Raw genomic sequence first — 24,506 nt, 5'->3', positions numbered from 1 at the left:
CGGAGGATATGATTGGTGGGCGGCTCTGGTATATATCCGTCAGGCTTCAATCCCACCTTCTCGCCAGTGGAATTTCATCTCAGCTTCTGCACCTTCAGGGCAGACGAGAACATAAAATAAGTAAGTACTTTACAGTTTTATACGGACTATGACTACATTGCCGTTACATACGACCTCTCCGTGTGTTATACATGGCGGTGTGGTACTTGTTGGGGGGGCAGTTTGTCGTTGAACCTAGAACATTACAGTATGTTCTGGCCTGACTCCGTGTCATTTCTCCCCCTGCTCAGCTGTATGCCTACGTGGACTTAGCGAGCTACTAGAACAAACTGTAAAGCTAACACGAGCTCGCTGGCTAAAGGCTACAGCACAACTTTTACGACCGTTAGTGTGGGCTAATTTCTGTTGTTTTAGAAATGACACGACCCCGGTGTTTGAGCGTGGCGGTTATTATTTTAATTCTCAATCCGGTGTTAGCTTAATGTCATTAGCTGGCTAATGTACAGCTCGAAGTTGTGTGTAGGGCTGTTTGAGTGAGCCAAGCTACACGTTAGCCGAACAGCTACGTGTCACAGTCGCACACACCAAAGTTTTTAGCAAGTTCTGCTAACTAGCTAGTGGTTTGGAGCTAGTAACCGGTGCTACAGTGATTTGATCCCACGTCTATTAAGAGGCACACATCTTCGCTAAACAACCAACGTTCACTTCATGTCCCTGACAGGAAAGATAACGTTAGTTTGCCTCGATCTCAGTCCCATTTTCATTAGCCGACATGACGGGCAGCTAGCATAGACTGTAACGTTAATGTGTCGTTGGCAACTGTCAGCTAGTTAACTTGATATCATGTTAGCTAGCACTCACACTAACCAGCCACTTAAATCCTTAATCTGGGATTTATATAGGCTCGAAGGTTGTCATGCCGCAGCTAATGTTAATGCAAATTTAACCAGCCAGACGAGCACGTCAGCTTTAACTTGTTAGCAGCTCATTAACATGAATGACCTCGTAGATAGGTTAGATAATACGACCCGTAGTTTTATCTAAACTACGTTGGTTGACCGCTTCGAGTGGTGTGTGGTGGGAGCCTGTGACTAATGTAGTTATTAGTCACCGGTTTGAACACACAGCTGCATCCATGACATGATAGTTTGAGCAAAACATCCTGTTATCACACGTGTCATTATAAGACATGGAGATCCTTTAACTGACTGCTGCTTGTGTAGCAGTGGGCTTTAAAGCTAGGCCTGTCACCAGATCTACTTTGGTTTGACGATATATTGTCCTAGAAGTTATTGAGATAAACTATATTATTTAGAATCAGAAATACTTGAGTCATCCCAAGGCAGAAATTGTGGTTCCTTACTGTCGCTCTGATGTAAAGCATAGAGATTTATAGTATCGTTTTTTTTAAATTATATGAATTATTGTTATCCCAAATACAAATTAAAGTTTTGGTAGTGACTACAATAATAAAATCAATCGCTTTTTCAGTCCACTAGATACAGTTTGCTGCAATAATAACCAAAGTGAGACAGACCAACTAAAAACGTCATCTTTTTAGATAAAAAGGATGCTAACATTTTTTTTATGGACATAGTTACCTATAGTATATAGGTAATATATTTTAATGCAATACTCGACATATCATAAACTGTTTAAAATTGCAATGATGTTGTATCGTGAATATTACTGTGGTATATCTGGTGATTCCCGCCACTATTATTGTATTATAACTTGTCATTTTAAGAACATTTTATGCCACAGATATAATGATAATATAATAGTATAATAATGCAAGTACACGTTTCAAAGAGCAATGAACTTTTAGTGCTTAAGAATATTCAGACATTGGAATTGGATTGTGGAAAAAAAAGAAAATATCCTAAATAAATAAAACATAAAATAAAACCACCCAACCAAAACAATTAAATAAATGCTACCCTAGGTGCACTTAAATAAATATTAAACATCTAGCACAGGGCTATAGAGTCATTCCTTAACAGGCAAGATACTTTCAAACTCTGCCGTTTATTAAGGCTGCAACTAGTGATTATTTTCATTGATTATTTTTGCAATTAATTGATTAGTTCAGGGGTGGCCAAACTTTTCAGTTGTTGGCCAGATACAGGCCAAACAATAATAAATGAATGGGCTTTCAACCAGTTAAATGGCAAAAAAAACCCCGCCCATTTGCCATAGAATATTAGTTTTTAAATCAAAACTACCAAGCAACACAGCTAAACAGTTTGATGTTTGAAGTTATAGTAGTTTACAAAAAGTATAGTTCTTCTGTCTTTTCAGGTCCATAATTACTGAGGTAAATGTTTTTATTCACGAGTAAACAATTATTGTAGGTGATGTAGCAAGTCTAGTGTTCACATGAAGAAGTGTAAAAAATTCTCAAACTGATAAATGGATTCTCAAATTAATTAGGGATTAATTTAATAGTTGAAAACAAATCGAGTTGTCATTGTTGGTGACATTCCTATGTAAGCAAACATGCATTTAAACACAGTATGTACAATATCGTACGATTTGTGGACATGACCTTGATCATTTCTGCTAACGCTACTACACCAAATACGAAATGTAAATTCTCGTAAGTTACATCTTACTTAATGTCGTCTTTATAAATATTAAGTCTATAAACATTGTGGTTCGAGAGGAATTTGGTGACGCCACTGGCAGACCATTAAAATGTTTTATTTACTTGCACAAAACTGTCACTCCTTGTCAAATCAAACAGCCTGTAATAATCACACCCTTTTAATAAGACGCATTCATTGTGTAGTTTTGCCGGCTCTTGCGTTCGAGAGCATTGGCCTATATACCTGGTTCACCCGCAGCAGCTTCATTAATTGCCAGGTCCGTCTTTCTGTCTGACGGGGCATTGTCTAATTCTGGAAGCCAGATGCTTGTCAAGGAGAGTGAGCTCCAATGGCACCAGTACTTTACTGGAGTTCAGTAATGCGCCTCTTGGCATCAGCTTTATCTGATTACTTCTTAATTTCTGGATGGTTTCAGTTGTCTGAGGCGGCAGTATTTTGGCAGCGTGGCAGCATTTTTCCTGCTGGTCTCACCAGAGGCGCTGCTATCAAGAAACGTGCAACTTAAAGATGTGATGTGCAACTTTTCCGCATTACTATGTCCATAAACAACTCAACCAGATTATATATTATTGTTGAGTTGTGTACTTGCATTATCCTGAACGTTTCCAGCAATGTTCAAACCAGAGGAATCTGTCAATTTAATCAAGTACACAGTCTGTGTCTGTTGCTGACGCCTGTTGGTGTGTGCCAGAAGCTGTCATAAATTGACTTTTTATCCAGTTTGTTCAGTATCCAGTTTTCAAATTTTCACATTACACTTCTAGATTTTAGTCGTTTTTAACTATATATTTCAACTGAATGATGGATTTTAGTCACTGAGCATCTGGATCTGAAGTTACCAGAGACACAAGTTGAACAAATGTAAACGGCAGCTCATCTCCAGGCCCTGCTGTGCCGAACAGCATTGGAGAAACACTGATTTTAAATATTAAACTATTTTATTCAGTGTTTTATCGGTTTAAATCACGGGGTCAGTTGGGGAAGAAGAGGTCTCTGCAGATAATTTGGCTCCTGGTGAAAACCTTCTGAACATCTGGATCAGTTGTTCAGAGAAGTTATCAGAGAAAAAAAGCTGAACACACATTCGCAGGAGCTGGGCTAGCATCCCCTCTGCAATGAGCCAAACAGCTTTGGAGAAGCACTGATATTTAATTTGAAACTGCTTTACTCTGTGTTTTTACTGGTTTCAATCTCAGGGTCCGTTTGTTTTAGAGAAAAAGAGACCTCTATGGATAATTTGGTTCCTGGTGAAAACCTCTTGAACGATAAACATGGAAGGAATTCTGACCAGGAGAACCTGACTGCGATGACGGTGTTGCTTCGTCTTTTGTTACTGTTTTGACTGATGGACCCATAGCAGCAGAAAATGATATAGTGTGCATTTAAGCCTTAGCAGCAGCAGCTGCTTCTGTTTAAATCTGAGTGAAGGCCACGTTGCATTTCCTGTCTGAGATCTACTGCTTTAGCTGTTAAACAAATAACTATAGGAAAATATCCACTATTGGTATCGGTATCACTCTCGATTTAGAAGTTGTACTTAATGGGGCTTGATGCAAGGCTCATACACTTAGCAATATTTCAAATTAATCATAGGGATATTTTTGAGAATATAACTTGATTTGTCCACATATAACCTTGTAGTAGTCAGTCTTAAAATGAGCCCCCCTGAAATATTCTTTATCTGTCTTTGGAACTACAACTAACTTGTTTCTTTGTCGTCTTCAGGCAAAAGCTGGCAGGCTGACGGGAAACTGCATCTTTACAGGACGGATTATCTGGTAACTGACCATTTAGCTGGTAAGTCGCAACATCTATTAGCATTGTAAGTACTGACACTAATACCGTCTAAGGCAATTAGCGTCATACGGTTTTGTTTACCCTAAATGTGATTCTGCCCACCCCAGCCACAGCTTGAAATTAGCCCAGTGGTAATGGAGTATAATTAGGGTTGTGGAGGACAAAGCTTGCAGTGATGTTTTCTCAGTGACATTTAGCACAAGTGAATCCAGAATATTTGGGAATTTAGAGTAGTACGTCATGCCTTGTTCTTTTCTTTTGTTAACGTTTTAATTTTGGCCAGCAGGAGGCTTTAGATGTCCAAAGCAAGCTGAGAAACAACCATGACATTAAAAAGACAAAACTGATTTTGTCACATAGTCTAACATAAAGTAAGCTGGATGTTGTGGAGAAAATTGTTTTCATAGCGCTTGACCTCCCTTCCACTTTGTCAGTATATTTCAAGTTAAAGCAGGCCGAAGAGGACGTTGTTTTATCAGTACACTTGGTCAATTCAGGAGGAAGAAAACTCTACCATTAACTGTTCAACTGCTGCACTTTTATTTTGGCTGTAACTGACACATGCGTGAAAATGTGCGCCTTACATAACCTCTTAGATATTTGCGTCATTTAAAAATACTTGACAGTCTGTTTAGCTTTGGCGTGGCTTTGTCTTCTCCCATCCTGGATGAGATTAGATAAACCTTTATTGATACCCAGAGGGGAAATTCAGTTGTTAAAGCAGCACAAAGACAGCTAGAGTACAGATGAAGGAAAATGATAAATAATAAGAGGTGTATTAAAAACTTAACCAGTATAAAAACTTTGACGTGTGCTGCACCTTCTTAGGCAACAAATAAATCAACAAAGCAGACACCTCCAAACTCAAACTACTGTTGTTACAAACTTGTTCACGTCAGAATAATAAAATCCATATTAAATGTTTGATTCATTCGCACACCTGATTCGGCAGCAAGGTCTGTAAACAGTAAGTGCTGGGCAGAGCAGCCTTAAGTCTATGAAGCCTGACAAGGAAGAGGCCACTAAAAGGGTGGTCTAAAATGTGTAGGGGGAAACTGCCGTGTTGAAGCTTCAGGTGAATTTCCTTCAGTTGCCTGGTCTGTGGAGAAAAAACAACCTCTTTTAATATCAACAATTTTTCTCTGACATCCAGGAGCCTCTCTGTGCTTTCAGATGAGTTTCAGGCGTGCTTGGGGGCAAAATCCACCCTAAAACACTTCACATTCCTCTGCGCCTGTTGGCCAGGATTGAAGTTTCTCTGCCAGCGACTCCTGATGATATATTGAGTTTCATCGTTGACAGTGAAATGGAATCAAGCTTTAGTCGGAGTGCTCATTTGTTTCTTCTTCCCTTTGCAGAGCAAAAATAATTGTTGTTAATGGAACTTAATCAGCGCTTCCAGCGTTTATAAAAGAGAAATCTAAATAGCTGTGTGGGTGTCTTTTATAAGACAGGACATATGAGTTTTGTGTTGGTGGATTTTTGCTTTAATCCCATCCAACACTGACATACAGAGGGGTCAGTGGGGAAAAATCCTCTTAACCCTGCAGCCTACTCGCTCGGTTACACTTCTTAGAATAGCACCGGACAAAGAGCGTCATACACAAGACAAACTGGTTTCTTCCAGAGAGACAGCATGTACTGGAGCTGTGACCCTGCCCACACCAGTGTTTTCTTTGTGGTGCTAAAGTATAATCTGTTTACTCACCACTCACAGTCTCAGCGAACATTAACACAGCGCTGACATGGTAATGTGACAACAAGTGTGATTATTCTGAGAGACACACGGCTTCTTTTGATAAAGGTAGATTAGATAATGGTGAATATCTCAAAGTCCACCTGTGATAAGCTCGCATAAAATGCTAAAGCTGTGCACGTGACGCTTCAGAGCCTTTTCCGCCATTTAAACATGGATCTAGATTTAGCCACAATTACAGATGAGCAAGTCAGTTTCTTAGTTAGATACAGAACCGGTTGTATCTCAGTCCCTGGTAGTGCTGATGTGCAAAACAAAAAGACAGAGCTACAATAACTGGTTAAAAAATGTTTTAATGATTACAACTTCTTGTTGTCGTAGCCCGGATTTGCAATAGCAATTGAAATAAGAGTAAAGCATGAATCCATTATTAAATGTGATGTTGTTTTTTCAGTTAAATTGACAAGATTTTATTGATACCAACGAAGTTATTGATTCTGCTCATTCGTCCAGTTCTTTGATTCCCTATCAGTTTTCTGCATGGGAGAAAAAGTAGGCTTACACAGATTTTTATTTCATTTTATTTAACCAGAAAAAAACCTTGAGATTAAAAATCTTTCAAGGGTGTCCTGGCCAAGACAGCCGGCGGTGTAAGTTACAGACAGACAACATGGAACAAAAATACAGAATGAAAATGTAAAGCTCTAAAACAAGCAATATAAAACACGATGAGATTACCTCAAAGAAAAGCCAAAAAGTAAAACTATTCAATTAAATTTTAACACAAACAAAAAATATTTAATTTCCAAACTGATAAACATGTTTTTGTAAATAAACACTCTGAATTTCATCCCTACTTTTATAGAGTGTATTGAGGCATCAAGTTCATAATGAGTGTATATTTACAAAAAAATGGTAAAGTTGATCAGTAAAGGAGCAGTGTGTAGGATTTGGTGGCATTTAGTGGTGAAGACTGCAGCCAGCTGAAACTTCTCGTGTGCCAAGCTTGAACTCCCAGTAAGGATTCCCTCAGTGTTCATTGTTCATAAGGTTTTTACCAGAGCTGAATTATCCAGAGGTCTCTTCCTCTCTCAAACAAACAGACAGAACAAACACAGATTTAAACAGTTAAATGTTAAAAATGAGTGTTTTTCCAAAGCTGTTTGGCTCATTGCAGAGGGGCTGCCAGCTCAGCTACTGCGAATGTGTGGTCAGCTATTTTCTCTGATAACTGAAGATCCAGATGTTTGGCGGGGTTTTACGTAATATCAGTGTTAACGTGCTAATCCTGCCCGCGTGGTGCTAATGTCATTGTATATTAGATTATTAACTCTCAGTAACAGACGTGCTGTTCGACTGGGAAGCAGCAGCACTGGAGTGTAGAGTTTCATGCCATTGCTGGAATTCAGATGATGATTCAGGAAGATGATTCAGCATATTGCTGGTGTTTCCAAGGAATGTGAAATCATCTAAGTCGTTACAAGCAGCACTGTTGTCATCTTTCTGTGTGAAATGAAGCCACACTTTGGACCTTTATTTCCTCTCTCCGTCAGGACTCCTTCCTGCTTCCAGGAGGCTTGGACAGTATCTGTTTTTTCATACCTCCCTGTCATTTCACAGGGGTGTGCAATATATGTTGGTATTTGTTTGAAAAACAACAACAAAAATCTGAGCTACTAGTGATAGTCATTGTCTAGTCTACAGTACTGTGTTTCTAATATGCAATTAGCCTAATTAGACAAGTGCTAAGTTTAAACACTGAAAGCTCATAGAATAATTAATAGATACGTAATAAGCGCCTCTTGCCATGACAGATACAGACACATCAGTGGGACAAACTGGGATGAGGTGTTGGAATAAAATCATGTGGTTCATTAACTGCTTTTGTAGCTGGGGAAAAAAAATCATGTCAACATAGTTTTACGAGGCAATTCTCCCAAGCAGGGGCATTTTTCTTTCTTAGCAGGCCTGTCCTCCCCTAATGTTATCCCCACCATCTCAGCTGCCTGTTCCACCTGTAGAGACTGACCTCTGGTGGCAGGTGCTGTGCACTACATCACTTCAGTACATCTTCTTCCTATCAGTTTAATCAAAAAAAGAATGTCTGTAGTTTTAACAGCACTGAAAAGCCTACCTTTGGGATTTCTAAATACCCTGGTGTGCCGTAATACCTTGATACTGCCCAAGCTTCATAGAGGCATGACTTTGATGTCAGTGTGCAATGCGCAACTGTCAGAAAAACATGCTGGCATCAATATAAGGAATTGATCAGCTTAGAGGCATACGATTCCAATGCATCGCACCAGTTCTTGCTTCCCACCTCTAAGCCTACATCAGGAGAAAACAAAACCAACAGACTGTACTTTGGCAATAATAAAGTAACCAAAATATTGCTGTCTCATTTAAGCCCCTGAAATTCAGTGTTGAGTATGAAACAAGCAGCTGACAGAGGTAGTTTAAAAACAAAAAACATCCTTGGGTGTTGTTATCACTTGGCTAATCTGCCTCGTCAGGATTGTGTGGGGAGGTTTGATCACATCTGACTGACAGTGTCTGACATAATCAGACAACCTCACAACTGTTATCAGATTTTGATTCAGATGTTGCTCAGTCCTGTTTGGTCCCTGTGAATACGTCACGTCAACCTTTCCCAACGACGCCCAGCCTACTTCAGATATGTAAGACAAACAAATGACCCACAAACAACCAACACAGTTCCAACTTTGGGAGATCATTTTGTATAGATGTAGGACCCCATCCTTCATAGTAAGAAGCTGATTAAGAAAATGGGTTTCAAGGCCTTTTAAGATATTACACTCTTCCCTGAAAATAATGCAAACTCCCTCCACAGTGGCACACTCGGACTCTGTGTAAACGTGGGATTTTGACCATGAGCTCAGTCGCTGTACTTACGCAGGAAAGCTTCAATGAGCACCGCAGTGGGCTCTTGCCAGAGCAGAGTGGTGGTGAGTATTCGGATTTTTAAGGTTGTGCTTGATTTGTGAGACGCAGAGCCATGAGTGGACTCATGTGTTTATTTTCTCTGTTCAGCTGCTGGGGCAGGACCCAGTGCTGAAGGGGAAGAGGATGCCCTTCCTACCTACAAGGACGCCTTCCCACCTCTGCCCGAGAAGGCGGCCTCACCTGAGGGGACCCAGGAAACTGCCAACGCCTGGACTAAGATCCGTCCTCTCAAGTCCTCTGTTATCACCCAGGTATGACATCTTCAACATTTCCAACACAGGAACTAAACAGTATTTTTGTTATTGTGTGAATAATTTTTTTAATTTGTGTTTTTATTGGTGTTCTTGATGATGGTAGAGGGTAGATTTGTACCTCTTCAGCTGGTGGTCTCCTACATTTCCCAGAATACGTTTCACAATTTCTGAGAAAACATTCCTCACCATGTTCCACTGAATATGTGATGGTAGATAAAGGGATAGTAAGCCCAGGAAATAAAACAATTTCACCAAAAAATCTGCCTTGCAGGCAAAATCAGGGTGACTCGCAGTATATGCAGCCCCTGCTGGGGGAAGAGTTTAAATAGCTGTGTCCGTCTGCCTATGATGGATTTCTCTCTGCAGGTGTTTCAGGCTAACTTAATGCCCTGCGTTCAGATACAGGTGTTTTCAGTTAATGTGGCTGGTTTGTCCTCTTCTCGGGTTGAAGGTGGGCAGAGCCATGCTGGAAATGATGAGGTCACCAAAATAGATTCATTTATCCAAAAGGAAAAAAGGTGTAAGTTGAGTGAGCACAGTCTGTACGTGCCCACATAGTCGTGAGAAAAGGGCTAATCAGGCAACAGTGATTAAAACCACCTGCGTTGGTGCACCACAAGTGCTTTAAAGTGGAATAACTCTTGGTTTTAATGTGGCAGCTTTTTTCTTCTTTATAGCGTAAACTTTATAGCCAAAGACACCTTTTTCCACTGCAGACTTTTTGAGTTGTCGTAGCAGCAAAGACACACCTGCAACTAACAGCATTAACCACGGATCATTTCTATGAAGTATCCCAGTATATTTTGATATGCCACATTTCCACCACATGGTACAACACAGCTGAACTCCAGCTGTACTTTTTGGTTCTCCATGAGCAAAAGTCGTGGGCAGTATCTGGGGATAACTGTATGTTAGTTGTAAATAAATTTGGGAATTTGTTGAAATAATGAGTTAAAAGAAGAAATGTAAGAAAGGGGTAGGGACATACATTTTACTATTCCCTACTCCTTTTCAGACACTGTTTTCTTTATCTTGTTTGTTTTTTTTGTTTTTGTTTTTTTATTTTGGTTCGAAATAGTCATTCATTCACTACGTACACTAAGCTGTACATTATGTACGTTACGCCATACGGCATACAGTACTCCGTACAGTTGTACTGACGTGCAAAATAAATTTCCTCCATGTATTAGTTCAGGTGTGGCTGCTGCTAAACAGTTGAGTTTCAAACCATGTATTTGTTTTTAATATCAGTGGGTCTCGTTTATTTGTAAGTTTTATTGATGTAATCCTGATGTAATAATTGTTTATGACGTCATATTAACTTTTTTTTTTTTTTTTTTTTGGTCATGATTAGGTTTTCCATGTGCCGCTAGAGGAGCGCAAGTACAAGGACCTCAACCAGTTTGGGGAAGGAGACCAAGCGAAGGTCTGTGTGGACATCATGCACAAGACCGGCGCCCACCTGGAACTCTCCTTGGCAAAAGATCAGGGTCTCTCCATCATGGTTTCTGGAAAACTGGATGCCGTGATGAAGGCCCGTAAGGAGATTGTGTCCCGACTGCAGACTCAGGTTAAGAGATTCACCTTTGATGATAATCACTGCAGAAGGTGTTAAAAGTTGAAGACAGTAGTGCCAAATGTACATTTTAATCTTTAACAGGCTTCAGCTACTGTCGCCATCCCCAAGGAGCACCATCGTTTTGTCATCGGCAAAAACGGGGAGAAGCTTCAGGAGCTAGAGCTCAAGACTGCCACCAAGATCCAGATCCCACGACCTGACGACCCCAGTAACCAGATCAAGATCTCTGGTACCAAGGAGGGCCTGGAGAAGGCAAAGCATGAGATCCTGTTGATCTCTGCTGAGCAGGTAACGTGTCTCCAGACACAGTCAACTTACTCCATTGTCAAATGTGTCGTATATCGCAGCTTTAGGATACGTTTTCATTTTTTTGCCTCTGCTTTGTACTCTTTTAGGACAAGCGTGCTGTGGAGAGGGTGAACATTGACAAGGTGTACCACCCATTCCTCACCGGAGCCTACAATAAACTGGTAGGAGAGATGATGCAGGAGACTGGTGCCCGCATTAATGTCCCCCCTCCAAGTGTGAACAAGACGGAAATTGTCATCACTGGGGAGAAGGAGCAGGTGGCCCTTGCTGTGGCTATGATCAAGAAAGTTTATGAAGACAAGGTAACATCAAAGTGTTTGTGTTTACACAGATCACACTGGTATGAAGCAGTGCTAAACTAATTTCCTGTGCAACCAACCTTTGCATTGCAGAAGAAGAATGCCACCACTATCGCAGTGGAGGTGAAGAAGTCTCAGCACAAGTATGTGATTGGCCCCAAGGGAAACACCCTGCAGGAGATCCTGGAGAAAACTGGTGTCTCAGTTGAGATCCCACCTTCTGACAGCAGCTCAGAAACTGTCATCCTTCGCGGGGAGCCGGACCGTCTGGGTCAGGCCCTCACTGAAGTTTATGCCAAGGTGTGGAATGTTTGAAAATGATCTAGTGATGAGGTTTAACGTAGGTAATTGTAAAAAAAAAAAAAAAAACTGATGCGGAGTAACTTTAAGTATTTTTTTTTTTCCTTTGCAGGCAAACAGCTACACTGTTTCCTCGGTCTCAGCTCCTTCTTGGCTTCATCGTTTCATTATTGGCAAGAAGGGGCAGAACTTGGCCAAGATTACCCAACAAATGCCCAAGGTCTGTTTAATGGATGCACTTCTTAACTCTCAATATTACATTATTAAATTTCACTTTGTAACTTATCGTTTTGATGTATTTTGCGTTCAGGTGCACATTGAGTTCACCGAGGGAGAAGATCGGATCACCCTGGAGGGTCCCACCAAAGATGTGCAGATGGTGCAGGGCCAGATTGAAACCATTGTTACAGATTTGGTGAGTGTTGACTTACCTATACAGTTATGTCTTAGATCAAGACCCAAAGCTTGGTAGCCAATCAGAAGGGTTCTTTAAATGTAAAGGTCATGTGCTAGAAAGTAGATTATGTAAAATGAGAACCTAAAAGTGCAACCATAACAAGCAATGTATCATAGCCTACTTACCTGAAATCCTGAGTGCAGAGCTGATCTTCTTCCAGGCACTGTTTTAGTGTGAAGGCCTAAATGTTGTCTGTGGGACAGATGTTAATCGCCAGAGATTATCTGGGGGGGGCTCAAAGACACAGGCGCTAAAACAGAGCTTTCGGGGCTGCATCCACACTAGCGCTTTTATTTCAAAACATAACTTTAGCTGTGTTTACGCTTAGCTTCCACACTACACTGGTGTATTTGAGCCCCTAAAATGGAGACCTCTGAAACCGTAGCTTAAACTGTTGTAGTGCTTCCTGTTTACACCGGCAGAGCAGGCCAGTGCACGTGAATGATCATGTGAAATGTATGTTCAGGCGTGATATAATCCAGTGATATTCATGCTTTTGTCTGCTTGCACCTGAAAGGTAAGCCGTATGGACTACACAGAGATCAGCGTGGATCCAAAATTCCACAGACACCTGATCGGAAAAGGAGGTGTCAACAGTAAGTACAGTAACACTTGTGTATTAAATTGCAACAGAAAGTGTATTTATATTTATACATTTTTATTTATAGTCAACCGCATCAAAGAGCTGCACAAGGTGACTGTCCGCATCCCCCCTGACAATGAGAAAAGCAACCTGATCCGTATTGAGGGGGATCCCCAGGGTGTACAGGAAGCCAAGAAGGAGCTGCTCGAGCTTGCGTCACGCATGGTGAGTTCAGACTGCAGTTAACAGGAGGGATACTGCACTGTTTCCTGATGCGCTGTCACTAAACAACCTGTCTCTCTCTGGCAGGAGAACGAGCGTACAAAGGACCTGATCATTGAACAGCGTTTTCACAGAGCCATCATTGGCCAAAAAGGGGAGAAGATAAAAGAAGTGCGCGACAAATTCCCAGAGGTGAGTTGGTAACTATCGGTGTTGGCTGGTATATGGTGATGATTTCTGTACTGTGCCCGTTACATGTTCTTAAATAACACTAATCATATTCTCTTCCAGGTCATCATCAATTTCCCCGACCCAGCACAGAAAAGTGACGTCGTTCAACTTAGAGGCCCACGAAATGAGGTGGAAAAATGCGCAAAGTTCATGCAGAAGATAGTGGCTGAGATGGTACGTTTTTACATGTGGAAAAAACTGTTGTTACTGTTAGTCACAGACACAAAACATGGGGAAATGGCGTCCAGGTTGAAGAGCACTTTCTTAACTTACTGTGATTCCTTTCGTCAGGTGGAGAACAGCTTCTCTCTCTCAGTCCCCATCTTCAAGCAGTTCCACAGAAACATAATTGGAAAAGGAGGCTCAAATATCAAGAAGGTACTGTAGATTTAAAATAATGAATGTAGTTCATTGAGGTCTTCGGGGTGTCCATGTTTGATTTGACGATATATTTTCCTCTTTGCTTTATAGATTCGGGAGGAAACTAACACAAAAATCGACCTGCCTGCTGAGAACAGCAACTCAGAGATGATTGTCATCACAGGCAAGAAGGCAAACTGTGAGGTTGCACGAAACCGCATCCTGGCCATTCAGAAGGAGCTGGTAAGCACATGCACACATGTAAATTGGGTTTGATGGTCATGAACAACCTGGAAAAGTCATGGAATTTGAAAATGGCAATTTCCAGGTCTGGAAAAGTTTTGGAAAAAGAAATGAACTGAGAAAGTTATAGAAAAGTCGTGGAAATTGGCTTCATACATACCTGTAAAATAGAGTATGTACAGTTTTAATGTTCAGGCAGGTCAGTCACATCATTTGACATTATGTTGCCCTCTGCGTAGGTGATGTCAGACTCAAGTACCTCATCACCTCTACCTAGCTGAGATGTAAATTCTCTGTAAAGTCTCCATGTTTTCAGCTCTCAGTAATTTTGCAGCTTCTCACTGAATCTGAAGTTTAGTTTCTGTTTTTACTTTAGATATCTGCTTTATTTTACTGTTTAATGCTTGCTGTCTGCTGTATAGGAATCTCATTAGTTACTGCTGATGACAACTCAGGATTTCATTATTTTGCCGCTTCACAATAAAAGCATTTACTAAACAAAATAACAGGACTTTTATTGTGAAGAATGTATAGGAAATAAAATGTGTTCATCTGTGAATTAGCAGAACTTTGTTAGCAGCTTTTCTTCAACAAGTAAAAGCAGATATAGTTACAGAGATATGATGATGAAGAGCTGCAGACAACAGGCTCTTACTGCACCTCTGCAGACAGCTCACCTCCAACAGGTCTTTTCCCTGCCCCACTGTGGAAAAACACATGCAGCAAAATAGCGAGGGACTTAAACCGTGGATCAGCCAGCTGCTTTTAAAGGTCATCACTCAAGATGAGCCTGTTATCAGTTAAAGGCACCTTCAGACAGTTAGCCCTGTTGTACCGGTGGCGCAAATTCCTGCCATGCATGGCTGACATACCAAACCAAGCCAAGGCAGCGCATGAGTATGAATCAAGGGTATATGTGCGTTAAAGGAGACTAAATGGCTTGTTGGAATTACATTAGTGAGAATTAAAGACAAACACCAGCTTTTTTATGTCATGATTTTCCCATGTGGTGAACGCAAGTGCTCAAATTTTTCTACAGATTTATTTTTATTTTTCATCTAATGTCAATCACAGACATTTCAGAGAATGTACGGTCAAAAAGTTATTGAAATGTGTTGGTAAAAATGTGCACAAACCCTGGTTTATTATACATGCCACTCTAAAGCTTTGGCATAACCGACTAAATCCATGTCTCATCGTGTTCAGGCAAACATCACAGAGATCGAGGTGTCCATTCCCTCCAAGCTGCACAACTCCTTGATTGGGTCAAAGGGTCGCTTTGTGCGCTCCATCATGGAGGAGTGCGGTGGCGTGCACATCCACTTCCCCACTGAAGGCTCAGGGATCGATAAGGTCACCATCCGAGGTCCTGCAGAAGAGGTGGAGAAAGCCAAGCAGCAGCTGCTTGCCTTGGCAGAGGAGAAGGTTTGTATGAAAGATAAAAAGTTGAACTGCTGTTGACCTCGCTAAACTGGCAGCTATTAGACAGGGGCATAAAAGGAAGGGAAAAGGCAAAGAGCTGCTTCTGTGCAGCGCTGGTCGTACGTTACCACATGCTGAGGACCTCTGTTCTTTCAGCTGTCAGAGTGAAAACAGCAAGCTCTTGCAAAGTTGTCAGGAGTAAAGGCTGAAATTTGTTTTGCCTACTGCAGTTTATTCCCTCAAGATGAAATGATGTTTAGCATATTTAAAAAAAAAAAAAAGCAAATTAAAATCAGGGGTTTGAGTTTTAGCTGAGCATGAAGGAATTTTCCATTTGTTATAATTCTAAAGTTAAGTTCTGACTTCTGTAATTGAGGTTGACTTGTAATGAATTTCTTGTTGTAAATGGTTTTCTTCAGCAAACGAAGAGTCACACTGCCGAGCTGCGTGCGAAGCCAGAGTACCACAAGTTCCTCATTGGTAAAGGTGGTGGAAACATCCGTAAGGTTCGCGACACTACTGGGGCCAGGATCATTTTCCCCACCGCGGAGGACAAAGACCAGGAGCTCATCACTGTGGTCGGCACTGAAGAAGCAGTGCGGGATGCCCAGAAGGAGCTGGAGGAGCTCATCAAGAGTCTGGTAAGATGAGTTAAAACATGGCAGGACAACAGAGGTTAAATCTGTGTGTACTTTTACTTTTTACTCTTGCTTTACGACAGCTTACTTTATTCTAACTCTTTGCTTACAGGACAACGTCGTTGAGGATACAATGAACGTTGATCCAAAGCACCATCGCTACTTTGTGGCTCGCCGTGGCCAGGTCCTGAGGGATCTTGCTGATGAGTATGGTGGTGTGATGGTGAGCTTCCCTCGCACGGGTACCCAGAGCGATAAGGTTACCCTCAAAGGAGCCAAAGAATGTGTGGAAGCAGCCAAAAAGCGCATGCTGGAGATTGTTGAGGACTTGGTGAGTAGATACAGTTCTGTTTCATTAAGATGGTCTCGATGGTGTGTGTGTCTTTTTCCTTTTATCAACTTCTAATTTTTACCCATTTGAACTTTCTCTTTTCCAGGATGCTCAAGTGACCATGGAGTGTGTGATTCCTCAGAAGTTCCACCGCTCCATCATGGGTCCGAAGGGCTCACGGATCCAGCAGATCACCAGAGATCACAATGTACAGATTAAGTTCCCGGAGCGTGAAGACCCACAAGGTAAACACATGAGCAGTGTGAACACTTGTGCCCAAAGACTGTGTTTAGTAGGATACGGAGAAATGCTACAACATTTGATCTGATTGGTCTAAAGCCTAGAAATCTGGCATGGACATACTTTGGGCAAATATCTAACAGTACAACTTTTTAGATCACATGAAAATTCATAGTTTTATCAACAAAGTTTGAAAAACATTGTTGCTGTGTCTCAAATCGGATACTTCTGTACACTGCGTACTATTTGCGTAGTGTACGAATTTTGAGAGGGTAATGTTTTTTCAGATCAAACACGGCTGTTGCGCACTTAATTGAAATGACAGTCACAAGATTTGACAGCTTTTCCTCTTCTGCTCGGCGAATTGTGACCAGGCCGATCAATATCGCCAACATTTGACATCAATTGTTAAATCTACATCAGCCACGGAGAGTGAGAAGTGTCCAAAATGTTCTCACCAAAGTTTTTCTGATTCACTCTTGCTGCAGCACCTCCAGCAGAGGCTCCTATTCAGGAGAATGGCGAGGCCAATGGAGAGGTGAAGGAGCCTGTCGATCCAAACGCACCCAAAAAGTGTGATGTGATTGTGCTTTCTGGCCGTAAAGAGCGCTGTGACGCTGCTGTGGAAGCACTGAAGGTCAGTATTTACAACAGAGCTCAGCTTTATGTCTCCAATCTGTCGCTCTGTTCCCAAACAACTCACCTGTCTCCTCTCCTTAGGCCTTGGTTCCCGTCACTGTGGAGGTGGAAGTGCCTTTTGAGCTTCATCGTTACATCATTGGACAGAAAGGAAGCGGAATTCGCAAGATGATGGATGAATTTGAGGTGTGTGTTCCAGGCTTTATGTTGACACAGAGATGCACAATATTTTTTTTTTATTTTGCTTCTGATTCATTTAGACATCACTTTGTGCCTCCAGGTTAATATTCAAGTGCCTGCTCCTGACCAGCAGTCTGATAAAATCGCCATCACCGGCTTGGCCAATCACCTGGACCGCGCCAAAGAGGGCCTCTTGGAGCGTGTCAAAGAGCTGCAGGCCGAGCAGGAGGATCGGGTTAGTACTGTGTGGAGAACTTCATCTACCGTTTGAGGTTTAAGGCGTGAACAGAGTGTGTGTCTGTTGTGGACTGAGGCGGGCCACTTCTGGTTAACTCTTTCTGGTGGAAGTGTCTCTGTAGCGTAGATGATGCACACGCTCTCATGGAGCAGTTAACTTGGCTAACCTAGTTAGGTATAACTGGGGCTGTACCTGACTCAGAATTACGTCAGGCGAATCAGATTTGACTGTTCAATACAACAATTCGAGTATTGGTTCCTTTTTTCCCCATATGGAGTTTGAGAATTTGAATTGGGCTCAGCAGGACATGTAGGGTGACGGTGACATTAAAGTAATACAGTAAACAACCTAACTGCACCAATGACCGATAGGGATTGTGTAACGACATCTTAAGCTATCAAACTAAAGCCAGAGACTGAATAGTATGAAGCTGCTGTGAGCTGTAAATTCACGAAGCCGCTCTTTCTCCGGACAGCTGCCTCTGTGTCTGCAGCTGCCTGTACCAAAGAGTAGCATGAAAGCGAGGAGTGCTCACTCTGCTGCTAAATCTGGGAAACTGAAACGTATTCAGAAGTACACTGCACACTGACTGATTAAAAAATAAATAGAAAAATAACTGCTTGACTTGAGGGAATCTCAGTCAACGGAGAGGTCTCTGACTGATGATTCAAATGTTAGATTTTCACGGTGCGGCCCCAGGTATAACATTAGTTAGCCAGCCTATTACATGAGGTAACTGAGGGTCTTCATTTGATGTTTTAGTTTCCTCCATCTTAGTTTAGTCTGTTGTTCATTTTCATAATGGCATTTATATGTGCGATGATTGAGTGCAACCAATACAGTGGATTACACAAAATCCCACCAGCAGAAACGGCACAACAGACCGGCTGTCCCTCTCTCTCACTCACTCTCTTCTTTACCGTGTCCCGGCCACAGCGCACCCCAGGATGGATCAACATGTTGCCAAGGTTCACCTTGTGACTTGCGGTTTCTGGAAATTTCTGGAGAAGGTTTGCACTGTCCACCAGCATTGGCCTCAGTGCACAGCTTTCAACCCAGACATGAAGAGCATCTCCACGCAGCAACAAGACAAAAAAGTCCCATTAGAGAAACAAACAAAAAAGAAAAAGAAATAATCACTGCTGCTCGATGCTGCAGCGTCCGTGCTGGGAGCTGAGGCAAGAGCAGCTGGTGCGGGTGGACGGTGCACCTCCAAAATGTCTCATAACTCCATTTCATGCTGCGGACTTCAGCCACATGTCCATCCTTCCTGCAGTGCACTGTGTCCAGCTCTTTGGTGCAGCAGCAGCCAAATGGCGCCTCAGATCTAAAACAACCAACAGCTGCTGCAGGAGTGTGCTGTGCTATTTCTTGTCTCATTTGTGTTCTCATAAATATTAAATTCATCAAATTGGGTGTCATGTTGCTGTCTGCCAAGCTACTGTAGCTGCAATCTGGTTTCTATAGTAATGGATTACATCAGATTATTTACCACACCCCCATGCTCTGTTAAAGAGAGAATATGGACCGTTAAACAGGAAGTAACACTGGCGGGAGGGCAGGTAACCACCAGGTCCAGTAAAAGTAGAAACTCTGTGAAGCTCTAACCCAGAGTTTTGTTCACATCATCCCCTTACAGGCACTCAGGAGCTTCAAACTGACCATCACTGTGGACCCCAAATATCACCCCAAAATCATCGGCCGCAAGGGCGCCATTATAACAAACATCCGCACTGAGCACGACGTGAACATCCAGTTCCCAGAGAAGAATGATGAGAACCAGGTAAACTACAAATCAGACATGATGGAGGTAAAAGGTGAACCTTCTGTACTCCATCAGTACAGCAGGTGGTGCTGAGTTACCACTTTATATTACTGACACATGAGAATAGAGAATAATTAATTTTTTCTTTATGTCATGTTAAAGTTGCTGCTGTCTCTCCACAGGATCAGATTACTATTACAGGGTATGAGCACAAAGCCATAGCAGCACGAGATGCCATCCAGGCTATAGTGGATGAGCTGGAGGAGATGATCTCTGAGGACATCAACCTGGACAGCAGGGTTCATGCCCGCATTATCGGAGCCCGCGGCAAGGGCATCCGCAAGATCATGGATGAGTTTAAGGTGAGGCGGCTGAGAGGACACGACATCAGTGGGATAAAATAACACAGCAGTGGACGTGCGCAGTGTTTTTCAAGCATCTTTCAAGTGTCTTTCAAGCGTTCTGTGTTCATCAACTTTATAATCAATTGTTTTCTGTGTGCTGCTTCTTAAAGAGATTTCGCTTTTGTTAACGTGTAAAATTAATCCTTACTTTCAAGACAAACGGACGTCAGCTAGTGATGGATTTCTTTATATTGTCTGCTGCAAATGTTTCCATTACATACACTGCTACATGTAGATACACACTAGGGCAACATGACATTATGGAGAGGATCTCCACAGAAAAAGACCTTTTGTTCAAGAATAAGATCATTTTTGTTTCAACAGAAACAGCCCCGAAATCACTATCGCCAAACCCACCAGACTCCATTGATATTTAATATCTTGTTGTAATTTGTACTGTATGCATTTTCGATTTCAACTCATTTTTAACGAAATATCACCAAAATTTTTTGAAAAATTGCCTTAAATCAGCAGAATGATGTGAGATTATTCCAGAATTTTATCACCAGATAATAAAGGGATAATACAAATCAGACTATAAATCATAAAATAGATTCTCCAATCATCACAAAACTTGCAGGGTATGTTAAATAATGCTGAAGCTTGTGAGTTTAATTATTTTGACATTAGTCAATAGGGGGCACCATCACTTGCAAACAAGGGCAATGGCCTCTTGCAGAATTTGGCCATAAATCAATGAGGGTTTCCAAGAGACACAGCACCCATTAAAAAGCAAATATAGAGGGGGTGTAACGCCAAATGAGCATGAGACTGGGTCTGGTTTTAACTTTCACTTAGCGAGCGCTTCCTAACAGTAACCAACAATCCTGCACAGTATACCTATAAAGTATTCAGTCTTTGACATGTCCTGGTGTCCATGTTTTTCAGGTTGATCTCAGGTTTCCTCAGAGTGGAGCTGCAGACCCGAACCTGGTGACAGTCACAGGTCGCCCTGAGCTTGTGGATGAAGCCATCGACCACCTGCTGAACCTGGAAGAGGAATACGTAAGCTTCCTGCTCGCATGACAACATGTTTTATTACAGTTTATGACATGAGAAATGCCTGTAACATGTCTTGTTTCCTAACTGGCACTGATACATTTTTCTGTGCTGCTTCCTGTCAGATGGCAGATGTTGTAGAGAACGAAGCAAAGATGGCTTACATGAGGCCTTCTGGAGGAGGCGCTGCTGCCATGGATGAACAACGTGGCCCATCCAAAGGCTTCGTGGTGAGGGAGGCTCCCTGGGCCACTGGCAGTGAGAAGGTGAGCATTTTCCTTCAAGCCTTACACAAGGTGTGTTTTACACAGATCCTAATATTCCACTAATAATCAGAATAAAACTGCCTCATGTAACCACCTCCGTCTGAAGAGAGCGGCCTGATGCGAAGGAACTTTAAGTAAGGTTGAGAGGGGAGGTGTAAACCTTTTGATAATCTGTCCAGTAGGAAAATATCACCGCCTAATAACCACGTTAACACCTAACCCCAAAGTTCTCTCATGTTGGAATAAATGTGCTTTCTGAGCATGCTGGGGGAACATGGGATGACGTAGCTGGGGTGTTCACCTGCTCCCTCTGCTGATCTATAACAGATTTGCTCATACATTAAAAAATTTAGCGCTTAGCTCGTGCTGCGCTCTTATGTGAGCAGTCTGATTAATACAGTCTTTGATTTTGAAATAGTAGCCTTATGTAACGTTCTTGCTGCGGGCAAAATTGTGGAGTCACTGCACAAAACAATCAGCTCTCGCCAACATGCAGTAGCCTGCATATGAGACATTTAGGAAACATCTGTAAATGGTAGTGTCTACAAGGAATGCACAGATTGTGAACTTTGGCCGATTATTGATACCAATGTTTTTGTCGTGTAGTTCCTCTTTTGTGCCAGGCAAACAAAGAAATCTGAAGTCTTTCAGTACATCATTTCACCTCCTTTGAATAAGCACAAATTCAATCATACAAATTTATGAAACAACCTTAAATACAACCGTCTTTCATGGTAAAAACATCTCTCTGAAAAACTGTTTCAACTGCTTATGTCAACACGGATTTGTTGTTCATTATGTAGATGAGGGAAACAACAGGGTGTGTCCTCTGACGCGTCATTAGTAGTCTGGAGCTCTGCATTTTAGCCTGCACAAAATGGATGTGACACGACAGAAAAACATGGGCCATTGCCATCAGTTAATGTCACCTTATTTACAGATGAGGCATGGGCAGTAAGATCAGTTGACACCGATGTTTGTCTGATAAATTGGTGCATTCCTTGCATCTACTGGTGGTCTGCATGTGAGGTGCTTAGGGGACATCTGTAATTCATAGTTACAGGTTAATTGGTGACTAAATTGGCCGTAGGTGTGAGTGTGAGCATAAACATGAAGTCAGGGGCTGGGTGCTACTCTTGTGCCTTTTTTTTTTTTTTTTTTGTGCAAGCTTTCAAGAGCGCAGCAACAGGAAATTACCAAATTTACCTGAAATCCTGAGTGCAGAGTTGGTCTTCTTAAAGGCACTGAGTATGTGTAGGCCTGTTGTCTGTAGGACAGATGTAGAGCTCTAGCAGCTCTGCACTCAAACAATCAACTTCTTCTTTATATTTATCACAGACTGACATTTTCAGACGAAGGGAGAGACATCTGTCGGCTGTGATTGGTTGGTCCTCGTCACATGACATGCGATGCGCGCTGCTGTGTTCCAAAAGCTGAACTCGGTTTATCTCAGGACGCAGCCGTCAGGCCCTGAACAATAGGCGCTTGGGAACACGTGCGTGCCGCAGTGGCGTCGTTCTGTTGTTTTGAGCGCACTTGCCCCACATGTACATTGAAAACAATGAATTCGAAGCCGCAAAAAAACGTTTCATGTGTACGGCCTCTTTATATTTTTAGCACATAAGATGCTTTACAGTGGGCAGAACCATTTTTTACAAATCAAAAATGTTATACTGTGATTAAATGCTTTGAGACGTGTAAACACACGTCATCAGATCACATTATTTAGCGTGCGTATAAACAGTTCAGTTGGAATCTCTGATCAGAATGACTTAAATCTGATTTTAAAAATATCATCCTCGTAACCGCAGCTACTGTTTGGAAAAATTAGAATTGGTCACACCTGTTTGTTTTTATTTTTATTTATTTATTTTTTTTTTACTTCTAGGCCCCTGATATGAGCAGCTCTGAAGATTTCCCCAGCTTCGGAGCCCCAGTGGCAACCAAGGCCTCTCCCTGGGGGCCCAAGCGCTTCTAAGCCATGCTGCTACAGATGGGCCTGAACTAAACCGGACACAATCTTCCCCTTCATCGTCCCCCTCTTGACCTGGACTGACCGCTGACCCTAAAAGTCTTCAGTTCCGAGAATGTCATCCTTCTCTGTGTACTTACCCCAGTCTGCCCTGGCAGATTCATCAGTCTAAAAGTGCTTTCAGATAATTGACTCGTGAGCTTTGTACCTGCATTAAATAATGCTGTCTTACGCTAAGAAAAAAAAAAGAAAACTGAACAGATGTTGCGGTTACGTCTACACAGTCTGTACAACATTTAAGTGTTGATTAGACCTGACATTTCATTGTGGTTTGAACTGTTATACCAAATTCAACGGTGGCCAGACATGAGTTTTTTGGAGCTGCCCTTCTCTTAGTTGCCTTCAGCAGGGTGGGGTAAAGGGATTGAATTACCGCCGGTGACGCCGGCTGTTTTCAGTAACTCGCCCCCTGCCTGCTTTACTCATGTAGCTGAGTGAACATTGTCAGTCGTGAGCCCTCGAGCGCACTGTAGTGGTTGTCCTCCGTCACATCTTTCCATTTGCTCGTTAACTGTGCTTCTGTGAACATGGTCAAGTAGTGGCACGTACCTCTGTAGCCTTATGAATTGGTAAACTCTACAAAGAGGGGAGGGGAAGGGGGTCCAGCCACTGTAGGATGGCACCCATTCAAACTGCCAGATGCTTGGAGATCAAGCAAGAACTAAACTTCTCACAACACTAGGCCTAGAGCTCCAACGTATCAAACCTCACACTAACTGTCAAAGGAACTCTTTGACATTAAATCACTCTATAAAATATGTGTTTGTGAGTGAAACAGCCGACCATCTCGTGCCAACTATCTGTCTAGTGATGTCCTGTGTTACTCATCCTCTGTATTGGGTCAGTGTCCAGTCCCTTTGTCTTCCAGTTGCTATGCAGATTGTTCTGTTCAATAGCAATGGCCCTTTTTATCAGCCTTACAACTAGAAAGATACAAACCAGGTAGAGGTGATGTCTGGGTGCATTTTTAATGGACAACTGGAAGGTATGTTTGTTGTTCCTCTGAAAGCTCTCGGAAGATTTTTGGCCCCCCATAATTATTGAAACAAGATTAATTTTGCCTGAGGAGTGCAGATCTAGCTCGCCAGCTGCTAATTCAACACCTTGCATCAGCCTACCTTGGTTTATATCCTCCTAGCATTGAATGAAAGATTATGCAAATACCATTGAAGTGAACGGTTACGGATGACACTGGAAAAGAAATTGTCCAAAAAGTCAATAAAAATTGAAAATCTCTGTTGTGCCGCCTTTTGATTCTTTTGTAAAGAGCAACGTCACTCATTTACTCAGGGAATATAACCTGTGAAATTAACAATACTGGTAAATCTGGAACTTTCACTGCTTCACCTTAATGTCAGACAGTGATTTCCCAACTGGAAAATTAAGCCTTATATCGTTCTCTGCTGAGCCAGACTCCATTGATAAAAACAGTAATTTTAGCTCACTGAA

The 24,506-nt window shown here is 42.0% G+C and overlaps 1 protein-coding gene across 1 annotated transcript; it reads left to right on the top strand.

Moving 5' to 3' along the window:
- On the top strand, nucleotides 1–24,293 carry hdlbpa (high density lipoprotein binding protein a). The gene is made up of 28 exons (XM_033621216.2): nucleotides 1–120; nucleotides 4,335–4,406; nucleotides 8,954–9,068; nucleotides 9,154–9,317; nucleotides 10,675–10,890; nucleotides 10,981–11,187; nucleotides 11,295–11,510; nucleotides 11,601–11,807; nucleotides 11,920–12,027; nucleotides 12,118–12,222; nucleotides 12,782–12,860; nucleotides 12,933–13,072; nucleotides 13,157–13,261; nucleotides 13,361–13,474; nucleotides 13,592–13,678; nucleotides 13,772–13,903; nucleotides 15,110–15,328; nucleotides 15,745–15,966; nucleotides 16,076–16,294; nucleotides 16,401–16,539; nucleotides 17,023–17,171; nucleotides 17,255–17,359; nucleotides 17,454–17,588; nucleotides 19,231–19,374; nucleotides 19,539–19,718; nucleotides 20,649–20,765; nucleotides 20,885–21,025; nucleotides 22,914–24,293. Exons 3-28 carry the CDS (start codon nucleotides 8,993–8,995, stop codon nucleotides 23,001–23,003), a joined length of 3,816 nt encoding a protein of 1,271 aa, XP_033477107.1. The 5' UTR covers nucleotides 1–120; nucleotides 4,335–4,406; nucleotides 8,954–8,992; the 3' UTR covers nucleotides 23,004–24,293.
- The last annotated feature ends 213 nt before the right edge of the window (nucleotides 24,294–24,506 follow it).

The sequence above is a fragment of the Epinephelus lanceolatus genome, chromosome 6 (assembly GCF_041903045.1).
Source record: "Epinephelus lanceolatus isolate andai-2023 chromosome 6, ASM4190304v1, whole genome shotgun sequence".
Lineage (NCBI taxonomy): Eukaryota > Metazoa > Chordata > Actinopteri > Perciformes > Serranidae > Epinephelus > Epinephelus lanceolatus.
The sequence above is the reverse complement of the archived record's forward strand: the minus strand, read 5'-3'. Positions and strand labels throughout refer to the sequence as shown.

Bases quoted from the DNA above. Each gene is read 5' to 3' on its own strand.
- hdlbpa (XM_033621216.2), top strand. From the start codon at position 8,993: ATGAGCTCAGTCGCTGTACTTACGCAGGAAAGCTTCAATGAGCACCGC. The intron at 13,679-13,771 runs GTACTGTAGATT...TTTGCTTTATAG, and splicing joins GAGGCTCAAATATCAAGAAG to ATTCGGGAGGAAACTAACAC. The intron at 16,540-17,022 runs GTAAACACATGA...CTCTTGCTGCAG, and splicing joins GGAGCGTGAAGACCCACAAG to CACCTCCAGCAGAGGCTCCT.